General features: G+C 37.0%; 3 protein-coding genes across 3 annotated transcripts; 1 reads left to right on the top strand and 2 right to left on the bottom strand.

Moving 5' to 3' along the window:
• The first annotated feature begins 2,629 nt into the window (after nt 1-2,629).
• LOC133180034 (uncharacterized) lies at nt 2,630-3,613 on the top strand. The gene has a single exon (XM_061314646.1). It carries the CDS (start codon nt 2,630-2,632, stop codon nt 3,611-3,613), a length of 984 nt encoding a protein of 327 aa, XP_061170630.1.
• A 5,620-nt stretch (nt 3,614-9,233) lies between these two features.
• On the bottom strand, nt 9,234-11,062 carry LOC133179866 (uncharacterized). Its single transcript, XM_061314562.1, has 2 exons — nt 10,981-11,062; nt 9,234-10,834 (listed from the first exon to the last, which is right to left on the bottom strand). Exon 2 carries the CDS (start codon nt 10,737-10,739, stop codon nt 9,234-9,236), a length of 1,506 nt encoding a protein of 501 aa, XP_061170546.1. The 5' UTR covers nt 10,740-10,834; nt 10,981-11,062.
• A 3,098-nt stretch (nt 11,063-14,160) lies between these two features.
• LOC133179788 (mucin-2-like) lies at nt 14,161-19,157 on the bottom strand. Its single transcript, XM_061314474.1, has 5 exons — nt 17,585-19,157; nt 16,726-16,818; nt 16,405-16,569; nt 15,929-16,072; nt 14,161-15,453 (listed from the first exon to the last, which is right to left on the bottom strand). Exons 1-5 carry the CDS (start codon nt 17,865-17,867, stop codon nt 15,101-15,103), a joined length of 1,038 nt encoding a protein of 345 aa, XP_061170458.1. The 5' UTR covers nt 17,868-19,157; the 3' UTR covers nt 14,161-15,100.
• Between the last annotated feature and the right edge of the window lie 465 nt (nt 19,158-19,622).

The following is a 19,622-nucleotide window of genomic DNA, read 5'->3' as shown; positions in this document are numbered from 1 at the left end:
TCGGTAACCACATTTATCCTATTATTAACAAAAAATATTGGAACTATCATGATAACTGAAAAGACTGTATCAGCTAGAAATCTAGAGATGTTACCATTATTTTCTCTTTCCTGTTTAATAATTTTAATGTATACTTTGAAATACTATGTGACATAAAACAAAAACATTCTTTTATTTACATTAATCAAGAAAATTTAATTTTAATTTTTACCAGGATATAACAGGCTTTTTTTATTTCTTGTTTTCAAATTACATACCGCTGCATATACCGGTATTTAAAGCCAATATAAATGACATTTGTTACTGTTTAAAGTAAATGATAAATTATAATTGTTAAAAAAAAAATAAAAATTCAATAAATTCCACCTGGTAAAATCAAAACCATCTTTTCCCCAATATTTGATGTTAAAGTTACATAGAGAGTCAATAGCATGAGTTTCTTTTAAGATAATTATATCATAAAGCTAAAGATTTATGAGAAATATGAATAAGGCGAAGGTTTGAGATCTCAACTGCATGGTAAAAGCAAGAAAAGACTGCAAAATATAAGTGCCGGAAAAAGAAAAGTTGTATCTATGGCGTGGTTGTTATCGTCAATGTCAAGGTCATGCGTCTTTTACTTGTAAACAACATTGAATTAGAGCAATAAAAAGTGAGGAATAAGTTCTGATAATCTTTTTTGAAGATTATATCGAAATCCTCGGTCATCCGACATTTATATCTATGGAATTGACACCATGGTAACTTCTTCAACTTTTCTGCGCATGCGTACCTTTAAGAGGAAGAAGTGAAGCAATATTTTCATGTTGGGGCAAACTAAAATTATTTTTACTTACATTTTTCTTCATAAAAGTAGATTTTTTAGGTTCTGAAACGTGTAATTTTCTGAAACCTAATCCTTTCAAGAACTGAATAAAATTTGCATGTGTCTTGCAAAAATTCTACTTTTTAGTAGTAAGGGGGACAGAGAACAGTCAGTCTACAGTCAGGATGACGTCATGGGTTTTTCCCAAAAAGGTCATATGAGGTCACAGTCAAGGGTGGAGTCTACAGTCAATGACGTCATTGGGTTACCTTAGTGCAAAAAGTGAGTCTACAGTCAATGACGTCATGGGTTCCCTTAGTGCAAAGAGTGAGTCTACAGTCAAGGATTCTACAGTCAATGACGTCATGGGTTACCTTAGTGCAAAGAGTGAGTCTACAGTCACTGACCTTTTTAAAAAATAAGAATAAATACCTTGTAAATCTCAGTTGCCTTGTAATAACGATGGCAACTCAGGGAAAGCAGTACAAATGGAAAATTTTAGCCTGGAATGCTTTAAGAAGAAATGAAAAGAAATGGACTTTACAAGAAAGTCAATGGTTTGACAGAAAGGAAGATTGCATTGTTGATTTCAAGGAAAAAATGAAAAATGGTTATGACGTTGCAGACAGCTGGGGATCTGAAGAATACATATTGAAACGTAGGGTTATGCCGAAAAAATACTTTCCACAGATCTTAAGAGAATCTGATTTGTACAGTTCAAGTTGACATCAGGGGGTTTTCCAAACCCCGCCCACGGAGGTCATATGTATATAAATGTGCAATGCAGTAGTCTAGCAAAAACATTTTGTTTAAAGATGGCTGGACAAATGGTAATGATGGAACTTCTAACAAGTGATTGTGGTAATGAGTGCAAAGGGAAGTTAAAAGAGAAGTTGAAGAAAAAAATCGCGATTGTAATACCTAGCTTTTTTGCGATTGTACTTATTATTTCTTTGTGCATCGCTGTCAGTGTTTTACACGAGAAGAAAAAACCTACTCAGGTAGACTGTGTTTTACGCCCTACATTGGAAAAAGATGTAATTAAAACATGTTCATACGTGGATCGGTACCCACTCTCCAACGAAGTATATGCCATGATATGTGCCAATGACACCATACAGTATGACATACGACGATTTCAGTCTGGAAAACCGGGGAACGAAGGGATTACCTTGAGTAAAACACAGTGGCAGTACTTAAAAGCATCTGTAGATCATATGGATGGATCTATTTTAAAAGCACAAAATCATATATAAAGAGTTGCAGGAATAAAATGTAGAATTGTCAAAGAAGAGGGACAATGGACAAGACTGTGAAATTTTCAGACAAAAAAACGATCATCCTTATTCCCTATGAAGATCGGAAGGGAGAATGGATGACCATGGCTATGGACAGATATCGATTTAAAAGAAGAATAAATCATGCATCAAAAATTTTAAGTCCTATACTGGAGAAACATTTACAAATAATAACTCAATCTCATGCACAAAACCTGGACACCCATAAAGATCTGTAATGCCAAAATATACAGCCAGCGTGTTTTACAGTCATCAAATTTCTACAGTCAGTCTAGAGAAAAGTCACATTCTAAGGGGAGTCTACAGTCATTGACGTCATGGGGGAGTCTACAGTCACTGACGTCATGGGGGAGTCTACAGTCACTGATGTCATGTGGGGAGTCTACAGTCACTGACGTCATGGGGGAGTCTACAGTCACGAACCACGTGACTTAAATCATATATAAACTTGTAACATTTTGAAAATTTTCATCAGTCTTGAGCAAATCTCAGATAGTTCCTTGTGAGGTCCTTATCGTCAACAAAGATGGAGCAAAAACATCAAGACGTGATTAAGTCAAACTACTCAACATTGGTGAAGAAAATGATGGCTGTTCCTGTTGCGGGGCATCTTTACGCCTCAAACATAATTACTGATGAAATGAGACAACAGATAGACGCTGAGAAAACCAGCTATGACAAAAACAGGAAATTGATCAGCATCATTTTACGTCGAGGTTCGAGAGCTTTTATGGGCCTTAGAACGGCATTGATGAAAGCCAATCAAGCTGACTTATCCCGACTCCTGATGAATAAGGATGATGACACAAAGTCTGAGTACGAAAAGAAGCTGGCCATGGCAAGATCATTAGTCGTCAGTACTAAAGAAAGAGGAGGTTCCAGAAACGAATCAAAGAAAGCTGATCATCAACAGTCTCAGGAGCCAAGATGTAGGATAAGTTTGGACGACTTTAATGATCTATTCCTCACCGTCATGCCTTTCAAGGGGGAGATTTACGTTCACATCCGTCACCTCGTAGAATCACATGGTCGTTTCATTGCCACCAAGAAGGGAGTTACCTTTCCTTTAGCCCGTTGGTTAAAGTTTGAATCTCTTTTACCAGATATTCAAGACTACATAGACAATACTGGAAAAGAGGATGAAGAAGCACAGTGGCATGTTGGTGGAGGTGTGTTCGTTTCATTATCACCAGGCTATCCGACAGTGGACATAAGACACTTCTGGAAGCCAGACAATGTTCAAGAACCTATACCTACAAGGAAAGGTGTTACTCTGAACAAAAACAAATTTGTCAGACTTAGAGATGTCATCGAGGAGATGCATGAATATGTTCCAGAACTAAAGGACGTTGAACTTTGCATGCTCAGTGAGTCTCATCAAAATCAACTTGGAATGTTAAGCTGTCCCGAATGTACCCCCTTTGGCTACGACCCACAAGACAACATGTCAATGGAATGTAACGCGGGTGATTTACCAGACATGGAAACCATCGAGAGTGATCTTGAATGACAATGAACACTAAAATAATTAATGATATGAATGTAACATATGTATATATATATTATTTATTGTGCATCGAATTTTTGTGTTATTATTTCATTCTAACAATATCAAAATAAACTAGTTCAAAACGTGCGATGTATTTTTTTTACAATGATATAAAATGTTACTGTCGAAGAGAGATCGTTAGTATGTTCCAGTATGTCAGACTACACGGATTACTTGAGGGAGCTCTACTACACTCCCGGTAAACCGGGGGCATATGCAGGGCCTGAAAAATTATATCAGGCTGTTAAAAAGGAAGGCAAATACAAGATTGGTAGACGAAGGATAAGACAGTTTTTAAACAATGAAGATTCTTATAGTCTGTATAAACCCATTCGTAAAACATTTCCGCGTTCAAAGGTGATAGTGAACACGATCGATTCTATGTGGGATGGTGACTTGGCAGACGTTTCAAACATCGCATCCCATAACGATGGTTATAAATTCTTATTAGTGCTTATTGACATATTTAGCCGATATTTATTTATAATCCCCTTAAAAAATAAACATCATCAAAACATTGTTGACGGTTTAAAATCAGTTTTCCAAAGAGGACGAAAACCTAAGACCCTTAGAACAGATAAGGGTAGTGAATTTAAAAATCGTTGGGTAAAGACATTTCTGAAGAAAGAGGGAATAAACGTCATGTACACTCAAAATGAAACAAAAGCAAACTATGCCGAGAGGGTTATTCGTACCATGAAGAACCTAATGTATCGTTATTTTATGAAGAACCGAACTTACCGCTTTGTGAATGTCTTGCAAGACTTGGTGAAAAGTTACAACAATAGACCTCACAGATCATTAGGGGGGAATGCTCCAGCCAATGTTAAGCAAGAGAATGCCGATGAAATAAGACTAGCGGCTTATCTGTCGGGGAAAACAAAACCAGACCTGGCAAAAAACGACCTGAACCAGCCTAAAAACTCAAGCAAAAAAAAAGTGCAAAAAAGAGTAAAACCCTTTTTCAAATTAAAAATTGGAGATAATGTCAGAATATCACAGCTAAAACACCCTTTCCAAAGAGACTACCAGCAGAAATGGACAGAAGAGTTTTTTAAAGTGAGTGAAAGATACAAAAGAGGTCAAGTACCTGTGTACAAAGTAAAAGATTTGGCAGATGACCCTATAGAAGGTACTTTCTACGAGTCTGAGCTTCAAAAAGTCGTTAAGTCAGAAGATGTTTCTTATAGAGTGGAGAAAATACTTAAAAGAAGGCGTCGTGGTACAACCAATGAAGTTTATGTTAAATGGGAAGGATGGCCCAAGAAATTTAATTCATGGATTCCAGAGAGTTCTCTCGAAAAACAATAAAAGCCACCATTTTCTGCAATTTCTCTCTATTCAAGATGAGCGTTCGAATGGTATTGACGTCTACGGACAGCTCTGAATATTTTGAAAATAAACCCCATTGCTTCCGAGTTCAATTAAATAAACAGATTCAATTTGACGGATATTGGACTGTTGCCTTGACAGAATTTTCTACAGAGAGCTGGATTTCATCTAAGAAGAAATCAGAATTGTTTGTGTGTTGCGATATTTGTGAGGAAACAATTATTGGGGGGAAAGAGGCACCCCTCCTAAGACGCATATACCTGGGAGAGAAACCAGAAAATATCACTTACACACTACCTTATTACATTCCAGTTAAAATTGGCCAATTACAGCAGATTGCTATATATATAACGGACAGAGAAGGAAATTTAGTTTCATTTTTAAACGGACCGGTGACTGTAACACTTCATTTCAAAAAGTTTCCTTACGTTTTATGATGAATAGTCAGACCTACATCAGCGATCCCAAAATATGGGAAGCTTTCTACAAGAACATGGCAGAGAAAAAATTCAACCCTTACAAATACAAACCAAAACAAATTGGGAGAGGTGTGAGAAGTTACAAGTCTTATGTCATTCCACTGAGGCCTCACTCACAGTTAGAATCAGTAGAAAACAGCACTCAAGTGACCCCTGTAGCTGCCGTGGAGGAAAGAGCTAAAGTGGAACATGCCAAGGATGTAAAAGAGGGAGCTCCATTTGTCAAAGTGCAGGGAAGTATAAAAAGGCCACGTACAGAATTTTCTGTCATTCCTTCAAAGAAATTGAAGCCAACAACATCTCAAACTCCGAGGAGAAAACAGGCATCTAAACCCAAACAAAGAAAGACCACCGGAGAAAAGAAAAAGACGTCTGTTAAGAAACAGCGACGAGTGCCAAGCAAGAAAACACAGTCTAGAAAAAAGAAAGAATTTAATATTGACAGCTACAGAAGTATCTTCAAGCTGTAAAAATGGCATTTTTAAGCAGTGATAATAAAGACATAGCACAACCAATGGAACTCTCTCTTTTTGCATCCCCCACAAACCAAGTAGCGGTCGAGAAAGTGTATTTTACAGAAGCAAGACCAATTTCTAGCATAGGAGTGTCTGACACACCCATTGAGATCGTAGTGTCAGGCTCAGGAGCAGAATACATTGATTTAAAAAGAAGTAAACTATACGTAAAAGCCCGAATTCTGAAAGCAGATGGATCGGCACTGGCAGCAAACGAAGAAACTGGTGTAGTGAACTTACCTCTACAAAGCATGTTCTCCCAAATGGATGTCTACTTGAACAACAAATTGGTCTCTTTCAATACCAATAACTACCCGTGGAAGGCTTATCTCAAAACAATTTTGTTCAGCGGGAAAGACGAACTCAATTCACAAAAACAATCTGAGCTGTTCTTTAAAGACGAGGGAAATCTTGCCGACGGTAATGCATACAATGGAGGCAATGCCGGTCTGGTCCTGCGGTATGGTTACACTCAGGAAAGTAAAGTCTTTGAGCTGGAAGGGAACCTGATGGAAGATATCTTTGATATAGATAAATACTTGATAAACGGAGTAGACATCTACATCAAACTCTTTAGATCCAGTGCCCCTTTTGTCATCATGTCTGCCGCTTCTACACCAGCCTACAAGTTAGAATTACAAGACGTCGTGTATAAAGTGGCCAAAGTACGTGTTGATCCAGGTGTTCTGCTGAACCATAGTAAACAGATCGAATCCACCCCTGTAAAGTATACCATATCAAGAAATGAACTAAAAATGAATACCATACCCAAAGGATCTACCGAGTTTTACTGGGACAATATATTTCCACAGGCAGTACCCGATCGAATCGTGGTGGCTCTGGTGGACCAGAAAGCTGTGAATGGGGATTACACAGCCAACCCCTTTAATTTCGAGCATATGGGATTAACAGATATCGGGATATACGTCAACGGAGAAAGCGTACCTGGAAGACCACTGAAGACGGACTTTACGGCAGGACATTATTCAGCCGCCTATGCTCGTTTATTTGAAGCTTCTGGGAAATGGAACAATGATGCTGGACTGATTATCTCTCGTAATAATTTTGGAAATGGATACTCACTTTTTGTGTTTACGATAGATCCTTGTGGATTTGGAGAAGAGTACTTAAACCTGATTCGTAGGGGAAACACCAGACTGGAATTGAAATTCAAACAAGCAACAACCAAAGCTGCCAATGTCATTGTATTTGCAACTTTTTCATCCCTACTTGAGGTTGATAAATCACGTGACATTAACTACATTCAACCATGAATTCAACACATCTGTTAAACATGGTGAAGACAGATCCTTGCTTAAGACGTTACGTAAAAGGTGTATTTGCTAGTAATACATTGCCTCAAAGAGTTACAGAATTTCCAAGCGCCTTTATCGTCAATACACAACCTTTACCATTACCCGGAGAACACTGGGTGACAATCATTGTGTACAGTCCATTGCAAGCAGAGTTCTTCGACAGCCTTGGAAGATCCCCAGCAGATTACAGTCAAGATATACAAAATTTTGTAAAAACGAACAGTGTAAATTGTCGTTTCAAATCCGTTCGACTTCAACCTCGAAATTCCGATTTATGTGGACTTTATGTATTAGTATTTCTAATTGCAAGATTGTGTTTAAAAAACTCGTTCAATCATGTGTATGATTTATTTTCTAATGACATTCAATCTAATGACGGTTTTGTAAAAAGTTTTATGCATGAATATTTTATGTATCATTAAAAATCATGAAAAGTATATACGGGAGTTATTATATAATTGAATAAATATTTATATGTGTGTGTGACATTGCACCTAACTTCATTTTGAAAAAGTCTGGCGACTGAGAAACATGGAAACAGAGACTATGAATAAATGGTGGAACAATCGTTCCTTGCTACCTTTTTCTGCACCTACCACCATTTTAATATGTGGTAGTACACAAAGCGGAAAAACGCATTTTACTAAAAAACTTTTACAAAACGCTAATGGTATGTTTTCCATACCTGTGGATAGAATAGTGTATGCTTATTCTGAACATCAACCTATGTTTGAGGAAATGACGCAGACGATACCAAACTTATCATTACACCAAGGATTGCCTTCTAAAGAAGACATAGAACAGTACACCGAGGGTATGGATCACATGGTACTGGTGCTGGATGATCTCATGTTACAAGTTGCACAATCTCAGGACTGTGTACATCTGTTTACGGTGACATCTCATCATAGAAACGTGAGCACAGTGATGTTGTCCCAGAACCTATATCCTCCGGGAAAATATGCCAGGACCATTTCATTGAACTGCCTCAATGTCATTTTGTTTAAGAATTACCGTGATTCTAGACAGGTCATCACCTTTGGATCTCAGATATTACCAGGACAGGTCCCCTTTTTCAAAGCGGCATACGAATCCGCAACTCGACCAAATTTCGGTTACTTGCATGTTTGTTTAGAACCAACACAAAACAGAGAGTATCAACTAAGGTCTCGTATCCTCCCGGGGGAGGAGATGATCATTTACCAACCTATATAAATAAGAATGATTTTGTCTACTCATTATTTAAACATGAAGCAAACGGTGAAGAAACACGAGGCTTTTTTAAAATTTCTCTTGTATGCTGACAGTGCACAGCAAAAAGTACTCGTTAAAGCCTTGACCAGTGAACAGTATGATGTGCTTAGTGAAATAGCACTTAACATTTATACGGGGACTTATCCTTTACCTAAAAAGTATATAAACCAACTGAAACCTTACGAATCACACATTCGATCTCTGGGATCCAGAGAAGTCAGCAACCGAGAGAAACGTCGGATATTAATCAAACATACTTCTTTAATATCGCTTTTAATAACACCTATTGTGCAACATTTCCAAAGAAAATGGCGAGGGAAATGATACTTGTGCCGAAACTGAAATATGAACATTTACTTCAAAAATTGGACCATGCCAAGGATCACTCGACTCAAGCTATATCCGAGACCGTCCAGACCTCGAAGCAAATTCACGAAGATAGAAGCCAGAATTGCAGCGACCAAGTGGATGACAACCACCTTTTACAAACTGGCACTGGTTATGTCAGTAAGAAAAAAGTCGGAAGACCTCCTGGAATCATTAATGTTCGACGGAAAAAGAAAAAAATTCCCTGGCTTACCTATTAACAATGTTATAACAATGAACAAAAGTGTAATGTGGATCATTTATTTGTAATTGTCTTTCAATAAAAGGATAATATTAAAAACTTTGTTTTTTTTCACAATTAAAATCCAAAGGGCAACGTGTCTAAGTTGGGAAGAATTCTCCTTTTGGTGTACACCATTTTATAATTTTTAGTTTCTACTCTGTTTAGCAATTTCCTCTTTCTACTGTCTCTGGATATTTTACAAGGGTTGACAATTTCGATTTGTCGGTCGTGTGAGGTACAGATGATGGACTTGATGGCATCGAAATTGATCAGTTTTGAGTTGGCCCAGTTCAGTGTAAATCCCCTAACTTTACATTCTTCTTTTCCCGACAACGTACGATAAGCATAATTCTTGGGACCCCCCGAGACAAATTCAACAATGTAACCATCTTGTGGGGCGATCTCGTTAGTCAACTCTCCCAAGTAATTACCAATGGGTAGATAACTCAAGTCGTCCGACTTTTTAGCCTTAAAAATGACACTGTCTGTATCAAAATACAAAACATTCTCGTTTAAATTGTCAAGAACACTGTATAATTTGAGTCGAGCCCACATGGTGGTAAAAGAAGCTAAGAATATGTTGGTTTTGTTATCGAACTGAGTAAACAAAGGGTTGTTACTCCACTCTAAATGGAGTATGTCTCTTGAAACAATGTGAAAATTGTGTGGTACTTTTGTTGGATCTGAAAGCATCTGAAAAAATTTTTCGGCTTCTGCTTCGTGAATAAACATAGACTGTTGCATGCCTAACCTTTGACCAAATTTACCCCAAAAGCTATTTAAACAGAGTTTTGCTAAGCATCGCAAACCGGGATTTTTTTTAATTTTGTTATAGTCTAATTGTATGCCTTCTTTTTCTTTGTATTCCCTGATGTATTTCCATTTAGCTTCTTCCGTAACGCATTCGGCTGGAAATCCCGAAGCCTCCTGTTTGATTTTTAAGAACATATTTACATATTTAGCAAACAATCCCCCCTCACACGACTCGACTTCGTATTTTGACGATTCGGTAAAATGATAGACCTCATAAATATTTAAAATTTTGTATCCTTTAGACGTTGCCGTTTGAATTTCGGGAGTACACCACGTGCCCGTGATGGCTCTGTCTTCTTCAGTACATGTACATTCACTCTGATTTTCACTGTCCGCACATGTGCGACACAGTGGAAACTTTAATTTTCCATTCGAGTTATAAGGAAGTACAGGATGATAAAGTTTTCTAGGAGGTAGAATTTTAATTTTGGCAAGTCCAAAGTACTGTGACAAGTCCTGGAAATTGTCCGTCACAATGGTAGGATGACCAACGGGGTAGCGACAGTATTTGTTGGTCCAAGGATAAAGACTGGTAAAGTCGTAATACTGTATGGTTTCGTCTTCTCCTGCTTTGTAATGTAGTTTAATGGCATTGGTTCTACCACCAAAAAAACTGTCCCGTGGGTCGAGTCGGTCTTGGAGATCTAGGGTCGACACAAACTGTTGCAAAACCGCATTCTTATCCAACTGATATTTAAACTGATGCTCCCATATAGTAACCAAGCTGTATCCCAGATTTTTAAGTTCTTTTTCTCTGTTTATTGTCATATCGTATAATTCTTTGATAGTTTGATTGGTGGAAGGATGTTTGGTGTAATTTCGGTCTTCTGGGAAACAGGAGGGACAGCCGTGGAACACACAACCTAGTTTTGAGATACAAAAAAAAATAAACATTTATGTATTCGTGGTTAAGTCCAGGTACGCCGCCGCCGCCCCCCCCCCCTCCAATTTAGGGGGAAAGGGGGTAATTGTTAGATATAAAAAACAGAACTATATTGCCAGGGCTTACCATAAAATTCGTAAATGGTTCCTTTTCCGTTGGGACTCTGTACAAATCCGTCGCATCTGTAATTGGTCCCCGGGACATGATATTCACCCCTCGTTGAGAGCGTGAGAAATGCTTAAAGGATTTCCCCGTTGACGACTTTTTTCCATTAGCCATTCTAACCACTGAATGGAAATCTTGCTATAATTGTCGCGTTTTGTATAACCTTGAGAGGCTACAACTGCTATGGGACTCTTGAAATGCCGTCTTCCTATCTGTATATTTTCCTCCTTCCTCAAGTCAATTAATGACGTCCACGAATCTTCGATGTTGATCACTTCTATTCCCTCAAGCGTGTGGACGTCATACCAAGAACATTCCCCGTCTTTGGTGATTTCTATCTTGTACTTTCCTTTCAAAAATAAAGATTTAAATATCCCCATGCACACGCTTGCAATGGTGACGTAATCAAATGGGTCGATTCCAAACGTGGTACTTTCCTTGACGGTTCCGTCTGCTTGTGGAATGTGTTCTTTGACGGTCGTCACCTTGATCATTAAATTTCGAAATTCCAGACAGCCCCGTCTCAGTATGTCAACGTCCGAGCGACAATATTGCAACATTTCTTCTCGAAAATTAAAGCTTTCGTTCTCTTTCGTTGCATGCCATTCTGCAAGCTTCTTCCGCTCCCCAGTCGACATGGCATCGTATCCGTAATATTTTAATTCTGGATATGGCCCCACGTAATTTTGATGGGCTTTGGTATTAAATAAATGGGGAAAGTAACCTTTGCAGAGTTCCTGTAGACCAAAAGCTTCTGGTATTTTAGCTAGTTTCATGGGAAGGAAATTGAGGGAATCCACAAAAGTTAAATTCAGTTTTTGGGCAATGTGCATGTACATGATTTTGGAACCATTGTATATGATCTTGCTTGGTCGAATGGAGTGTCGGTCGATAAGAACTTCTAAAACGGGATACAGGTCAAAACTTTTGGCATTGTGTGCAACTAAAATCGAGTCCCTGCAGTGTTTACTGGTAATGTAAGCACAAAACTGCTCGGCCGCGCTGTCACCAGAAAACACGAGTTCCCTTTTTCCACAAGTGTCGGTACAAGGGGGAAACATATATTCTCCTTTTCGGGTCCGGGAACATTTTGTACATCGTTTTCCACAATGATGACAGGTAGCACCCTCCACTAGTTCCATTTTTTCGCATTTGTGACAAGTGGTCTGTAGTACGGCAAAGTTTACTTTATGTTGTTGTAGACCGCAGGACGGATCTCGACAGTTTTGACAGAGTCTGCAGTTTAAGCACTGGCGTTCCTCCTTAACACAATGGCGACATCTGATGCAAGACGGTCTGTATCCTTTGTCGCAATGATAAATGTCATCTTGACGCGTCTCAAAATCGTAGAAAATAAATTTCTTGTTTCTCTTTTCCATATCACACGTATACGATTTCTGATAACAATTGTGTTCCCCCGTTTGATATTCCCGACAGTTGGGGCACTGCCACTCTTGACAAATATGTAAATGGGGAGAGCGCTTAGCACGTTCCAGAGTGACTCTACAATTTTTGCATTGGTAAAACACGTCACAGGCGGGGGGATAACTCTCTTTCTTGACAATTCTTTGTTGTTTGTGTCTCTTAAAACACGTCCAAGACCGACAGATCCGACCACAGCAACGACAACCCATTTGGACGTCTGTTTCTGGGCAGTTGTCATGTAAACATACTTCACAAGAGGTGGCACAAGAGTGTTTGGATTTATCTTTATACGGTTTTAAACAAGTATGGCAAAAATACGACGCCTTAAAAAATCCTTGTATCCTAGCAATTCCATGCCAGTGTTTTTCCTGTTCCGAATCCACGTGATACAAATAGAGACGAGGCTTACCCTGATCCTCTGTGACCCTGACAAATTTGTTTCCAACGGCAGAGGACACGACGTTGATCGAGACATCAAGTAAATTTTCAAAAGGTTCGATATCATTCAGACCTAAATACCTGTCATTGGGCACACCGGCTTTTTCACATAGCCCCATGGCCAGCTCCGTTTGCATTTTTTGTCTCGACGTTTTCAAGATATTGTCATAATATGTTTGAGAAATAGTGCGGTGTTTGAAGGCGTGATCTAGCATCGTTCCAGGATCATTCCTCACTAAATTATTCCATGTTACCGTATCTACTTTCTTACACGTTTTTAGAAAACACAGACCGATGGAAATGGCCATACATAAATTGTCATTATTTTGAACGTGAAAAAGTGATTTTTTCCTTTCTATACTATTTTTAGGACCGAAAAGAGTTGTAATGGGTAATTTTCTAGGGTTACCTCCCCCTTTAGGTAAGTCAATGGACCCGATGGTGACTAGCAGGTTTTCATCTACGGGTAAGCTTTCGTTCGAATTGAGTACCTTGGTGATCTCAGACATGACGACATCTGCATTCAATTTTTCCCAGGACTGCAGCGGCACGACGATAGGATTGTTTAAACTCGGATGACTCAGGACCACCCTTCCCAAATCCGCATCATGACCCTTGGCCTGCGACAACAGGTCGTCGAACATCTCGTGTAATTTGTTTTGGATATCTATTAATTTATCCCCCCTCCACTGTTCATTGAATTTGACCTTGAACGTGGTGTCGCGGGCCAGATTTTTCTTGAAGGTCCTGGTATCTCTCTTCCAGATATAGTAAGGTTTTGCTAATGTGTCCTTAGAATCAGAACTTTCCCCACCGCCCCCCACCTGTCTACTTGTAGAAGGTTGATTGCCATCATTGCAAGAATGACACGTTTTTTTAGGAGGAGACTCCATATCAGAGAGAACCTCCTGCCATAAGTCGTCTATGTGCTTTTCCCACTTAAGTTCCTTTTCATGCTGGAGTTCTCTTAATCGGTTCTCGACCTCGACATCACCAACTAAACCATTCGCTGTTGCAAATAACTGCACGGCATCTGAATCCACCAAGGAGTCCAAGATTTCTTTGAGGAGACTACCGTCTGACATGTTCTAAATTAAAAATTTCAGACTGTTTATGAAATTCTTTAAAATATACTTTTCAAAATATAACCTGAAATTCAATAATGTATTATATTTTTTTTATATTGTTACACCGCAACTCATCTAAAGAAAAAAACAAAACCTTTTTTTAACTTCAAAAAAACTTTTATTTAAATTCATAAACAACATGATTGGTATATTCAATTGCAAACATGTAAACTGCATGCTAAAAATCAACTGTATAATCAAAAAAACATCTCTCATAAAATAGCACAAGTTATACACAAAATCCGTGTAAAGTTACACATTATGCAATGTGAAGTGTTAATTTTGATACAAAAAATTAACAGTAAACATATTAAAACTCCTGAGGAATTCACTCGTGTAAAATTCTGGTTCCTTTCTTCTCAAGAAAAAAAGGAATCAGTATAATAAATGTGATGTTCTCAAAATTAACAATATAAGTCATGACAAAAATAATAATAAATTGCACTACCCATGTGCAAAAAACTCCATCACATAAACAAAAAAGGGTGTGTATATGGAAAATTCTGATTTTTTTTTTCCAAAATACATAATATAAGTCATAAAAGAGAATACAAATCACACAACCTGCAATCAACTATTCTAAATTGTATTTCTAAAGTAGGAATTTACATTATCTCCCTTCCTGTCTGCAAAGAAAAAATCCACCTTCCAATCAACCAAACATAGAATAATTTTCAAAAATCTCTCTCTCGTAACCTTGCACAGGTTGTATAAAATCAGTGTAAAATTACACATAATAAAACATGACGTGTTAATTCTAATACATAGATTAAAATGTTATTTCAGTTTTTATCATAAAACTAATAAAAAAAAATCAAATGTATAAAATTCTATCTATTGTTCCTTTTCCTTTCTTGAAAAAAGAATCAGTATCATAAATCACAAAAACAATTCTAACATTTTGGAAAAAAATTATCATTTTTTCCTCTCGTCCACAAATGAAACACAGAAAAGTAAGGGAAAAAACATACATATCATACAAACTATAAATTCAAGACATCAATGTCTTGTTACTACAGTGTCATCATGCATATCTCATGTGGTTTCTTTTCACTCTAATGGCCTAAACCTTTGACTCAAACTCTAATAGCTTAAACCTTTGACTCAAACACTAACTTTTTTTTTTGCATTTTAGACCTTGTGTGGGCACTAACAGGAGACGGTCTAATTAGGGGTTTCAACGATTGAGGCGTGTGGAAATTTTCACCACTTGCTGTTTCAGGTGTGACAATCTTTGGCTGGGGTGGTGTTGTTGGCTGGGGTGGTGTTGTTGGCTGGGGTGGTGCAGTTGGCTGAGGTGGTGATTGGACTTGGTTAGGGATGTTGGATTCTATTGGTTCATCTTGCGATTGAGGATTGGTGGTATAATGAATTCTTATCTTGATGATGATGATAATCGACAGCTTCAAGAAGACTGTAGCTGTGATTCCCCAAGCTAGGAATCCTAATAAAATTTTTTAATTAGATTGAACATCCTTTATGAAAGAAAACAATTATCTTTCGAGAATAGCAAAACTTATAAAAATATGTACACATTTTTATTAAATTAAAATCTGAGGTCCTTGGAAACATATATTTTTTTTTTACCTGATCATGAGAACTACCAAGAATTTTGTTTACTGCTCTTCAGTTATCAGACACATAATGAATATCAAATTCTATGTCATCATAATCATCATCCGATTCAGAATAATGTCCAACATGTGCCAGCTCATACTTTGATGGCAAACTATTTTTTTTCTTAACAATTTGATTCTTTCTGAATAAATGTTTACCAAGAACACTTGTTTGTTTGTTATTACTAATCATTTTACACCTCGGACATATTTTCCTCATTTTTTTAACATTAAATAACAGTAGAAACATAAAATTTAATACACATGTCAACATGATGATATTCATATACAAACCAAATTTACCATAATATGCATCTTTTTCCTCCCCCTCTGTGTCACTCTGCAGTTTGGCATTCACTGTCATAGATGTCTGCTGTTTGGGATTCGCTGTCATTGATGTCTGCTGTTTGGGATTCACTGTCATTGATGTCCCATCTACACTAACATCTACCAATAAAAGTTTCAGTACACAAAAATTAGTTGCAACAATTCAGGTGTTGTGGATATCCATGAGTAAAAACTTTTACATTTAATTTTTTGATGTAACAAAAAATTACTGGTAATTAACAACTAAATTTTACCATTTTTCATTAAAAAAAAAATTCAAAGAATATAATTAACTAATATATACAGTGCTACTCTTTAATTTTAATTTTACAGAAAATTTCAAAGGGTAAATGAGGTTAGAAGCAATCTACAAAAGTAACAAAAGTTTCATAGTGAGCTTTATCTTTTTTTTTCTACTAGAAGGATGTTTAACTTATAACAAATTTTCTTACCAAGAGTCTTGCTGAGCGCCAGCCATGTTGCTTTCATGGTGGTCTCTGTTGCTTTCGTGGTGGTCTCTGTTGCTTTCGTGGTGGTCTCTGTTGCTTTCGTGGTGGCCTCTGTTGCTTCCGTGGTGGTCTCTGTTCTTACTTGGTATATTGTTGTTCGTGTCATACCTACAATATTAAGATGGAGTCATTAAACAATTGGGAAGGATGACTACTAATTTAGTAATCAATAATTCAATTTTATTTTAATGTGCGGTACACTGCTGTTTTTACTTTGATTACTGAAAATTTCAAATTTAACTTCGAGTTCGGCACATTTCTCACCGGAAGTCTTGTTGCTTAGGACCCTCGCTGGTTTTGTGGTAGAGTCTGTTGAACTCCAACTTGGACTTGTCTCCATAGACTCTCTAATAGGTGCTGAAAAGGTACATTAATTATTTGGAATACCAATTCAATCAATAGTCCTCCAAAGGGAAGTATGTCATTAAAATATAAAACACACTCTATTGCGCTAAAATTTTCAACCACTTGGCCTTTGTCAAGCGTATAAAAACGACCATCTTAAACAGAGCTAGGCTAGGCCTAATACACAACTTACTGTGACGTAATACCTCTCGTTGGGACACGAACCCGATCTTAATTTGGCACTTCTAAGGTGCGGATCCAAATACCATACATTGTATCAACTTTTCTCATTTAGATTCAGAGGTGTATTACGCCTATCACTTAAAAAGGCTGAAAATTTTGCTAAGAACTGAAATCCCCCTATTCCGGATGCAGAATTAAAGGGAGTTTTTATGCAAAAAAAGGCTGAAATCAACCAATCGACTGAACGTTTCAGATATTTTCTGCCAAGTTGATTTGTCTTTCGGAACTCATCAGGATTCATAATAATGAACCGACATTCCATAGTAAAAGACACAGTGATGTGATTGGTTTATGAAAATATCACGTGATCACATTTTTTTTCTCACGGTAATCTCAATGAACCGGTCACTATATACCAACACAAATACCACAAGAACATTCCGTATTAGGACAAACAACAAAATTTTTGTATAAATGATAAACTAAGCGGTCAATATAGGTTATATGTATATTGTACCGATTTTACATAAAATTTACTAGACAACTTGACTTGACTTTGATACCCACAAATCTTCTCATTTACATATGTACTTACTGAATACATCGGGGCAAGTATCTCCATCTCTATTTCGCACGACTGGAAAGGGTAGCTTTCTGTTCCCCACTAGATTTATGTTGACTGTGCACTCGGAGACTCGAATTTCGCGAATTTTAAATTGCGCACCAAGAAAAATACTATAACAGTTCCATCGCGTTTGCGTACAATCTACAACTCCAAGGTAGTTTGGACATCTATGACATCTAATTTGCGCACAAACAATTGTATACCAGCCAAAAATTAAACACATCACAAAACACGTCTTCATCTTTCCGTTCATTGGAGTGGCGCGAATTTTGCACGGACTTTTCACCCGTCATCAGTCAGCTGATTGTAAGGGATAAACTAATAGGGTAAAGGCTAATGCGGGAATGAAAAACAATAGTTCTAGTGTGTTGGGATAATTATACTGACATTTAATATGATGGCTCGATCAGTGCAGGAGGAATACATGATTTCAAACTTCATAAATTGCATGTCACTCATACATTTAGACCGTGTAACAGCAGTACTCTCTCTCTCTCTCTCTCTCTCCCTCTCTTTCTTTAAATTTAAAAATATAGAAGAATATAGAAGATAAGATAACACATCAGTATTGTGTCAGTTGAATCTAAAGTAAAACGTACTAAATATCTCATTTCTCTCTCTCTCTCTCTCTCTCTTTTTTTTTTTTTTTTTTAATATATATATATATAGTCTTGTGTATCTACATACGGAAATAAAAGTAACAATGCTTGTACTGATACTAGGTCATGTCAGGACACGCTACACTACCTTTGCGCAGGTGTATCGTGATAAAGCGGAATTTTTAAAAATTATTTAGAATTGCGCGCTTCCATTAAAAGAGATTATGATGAAAGGTAAATTATCATCTAACTATGTATGATTAACAGCTAATTATTCAATTGACGTTTTAAAAACTTCAAATGGATATATTAAAAGGGTCGTGACACACACAGATAAAAGCCATGACGTTTACACTTATTGAATACTAGGTCATGTCAGGACACGCTACACTACCTTTGTGCGCAGGTGTATCGTGAAAAAGCGGAATTTTTAAAATGATTTAGAATTGCCCGCTTTCATTTGAAGAGATTAAGTACGACAGATGATGAGCTAATTAATGCATCAAATTAATTACTGTTCCTCATATCCAAACTTAAAAAAAAAATAGCAATGTAACCATGACAAACACCCTAAAAGACTATATACCATTTCTCTTGTATAACTTTTCCGTCTACTTACTTCCTCCCTATGGGTATAAATATGGGAGGAGTAATCTTTAACGGTACCTTTCACCAAAAAAAAAAAGAAGAAAGATAGCAGTACTAGTGAGAGAAAAATATGGCAGACGAAATTTTCAACTTTCTGTAAGTAGATCAGATCTTAATCTAATGTTGTTAATTGATAACAATTCTCAATTTTAACTTTTAAAAAGATCGTTGTGGACCAACTTCAGATATCCGATGTATAATGACCAATATTGTTAGTAGGATTTTTTTTTGGTGAACCTGATATCAATTTGAAGGGCTTATCAAATGAAAATTATCCACCATAGAAATTTTCAGAATTTTGATTTATACTCGAAGCATCTCACCTTTTGATTTAACATTGAAATTTATGGGAAGAGTGCATTTAATTCTGATATCTTTAGATGAAATTATATTTTTTCAAATAAATCTCCTGGTAGAAAGTTACATATACTTCCTCTCTATCAGGATATTAATTAAAATTAATCTTTTACGATGTAAATTTTCAGAAAATAAGATTTTTCTCAATTTTATCAAAAGTAGATAACTTCACGAAAGTCCCGAGTGCAAGAGGGCCAGCTTCTAATTATGTACAATTCCTGTAAATTTGGTGTACTTCACTATTGTCGTTACTGAACTATGGTTATTTATGATCATTTCAATCACTAAGATGTGTCCATTTACCTCTCATTACATTTTTAGTCATTCTGTTTTATTTTATTTCAGAGATCTTACAAACTCCGCCAACTCTTTCGAAGAGTTTGAGGCTCTATGGGTACAGATGG

The sequence above is a fragment of the Saccostrea echinata genome, unplaced genomic scaffold, assembly GCF_033153115.1.
Source record: "Saccostrea echinata isolate AGI-Se365-2 ecotype Australia unplaced genomic scaffold, CSIRO_AGI_Sech_v1 ptg000005l, whole genome shotgun sequence".
Lineage (NCBI taxonomy): Eukaryota > Metazoa > Mollusca > Bivalvia > Ostreida > Ostreidae > Saccostrea > Saccostrea echinata.
Note: the sequence above shows the minus strand (reverse complement) of the source record. Positions and strands in the feature narration are given on the sequence as shown.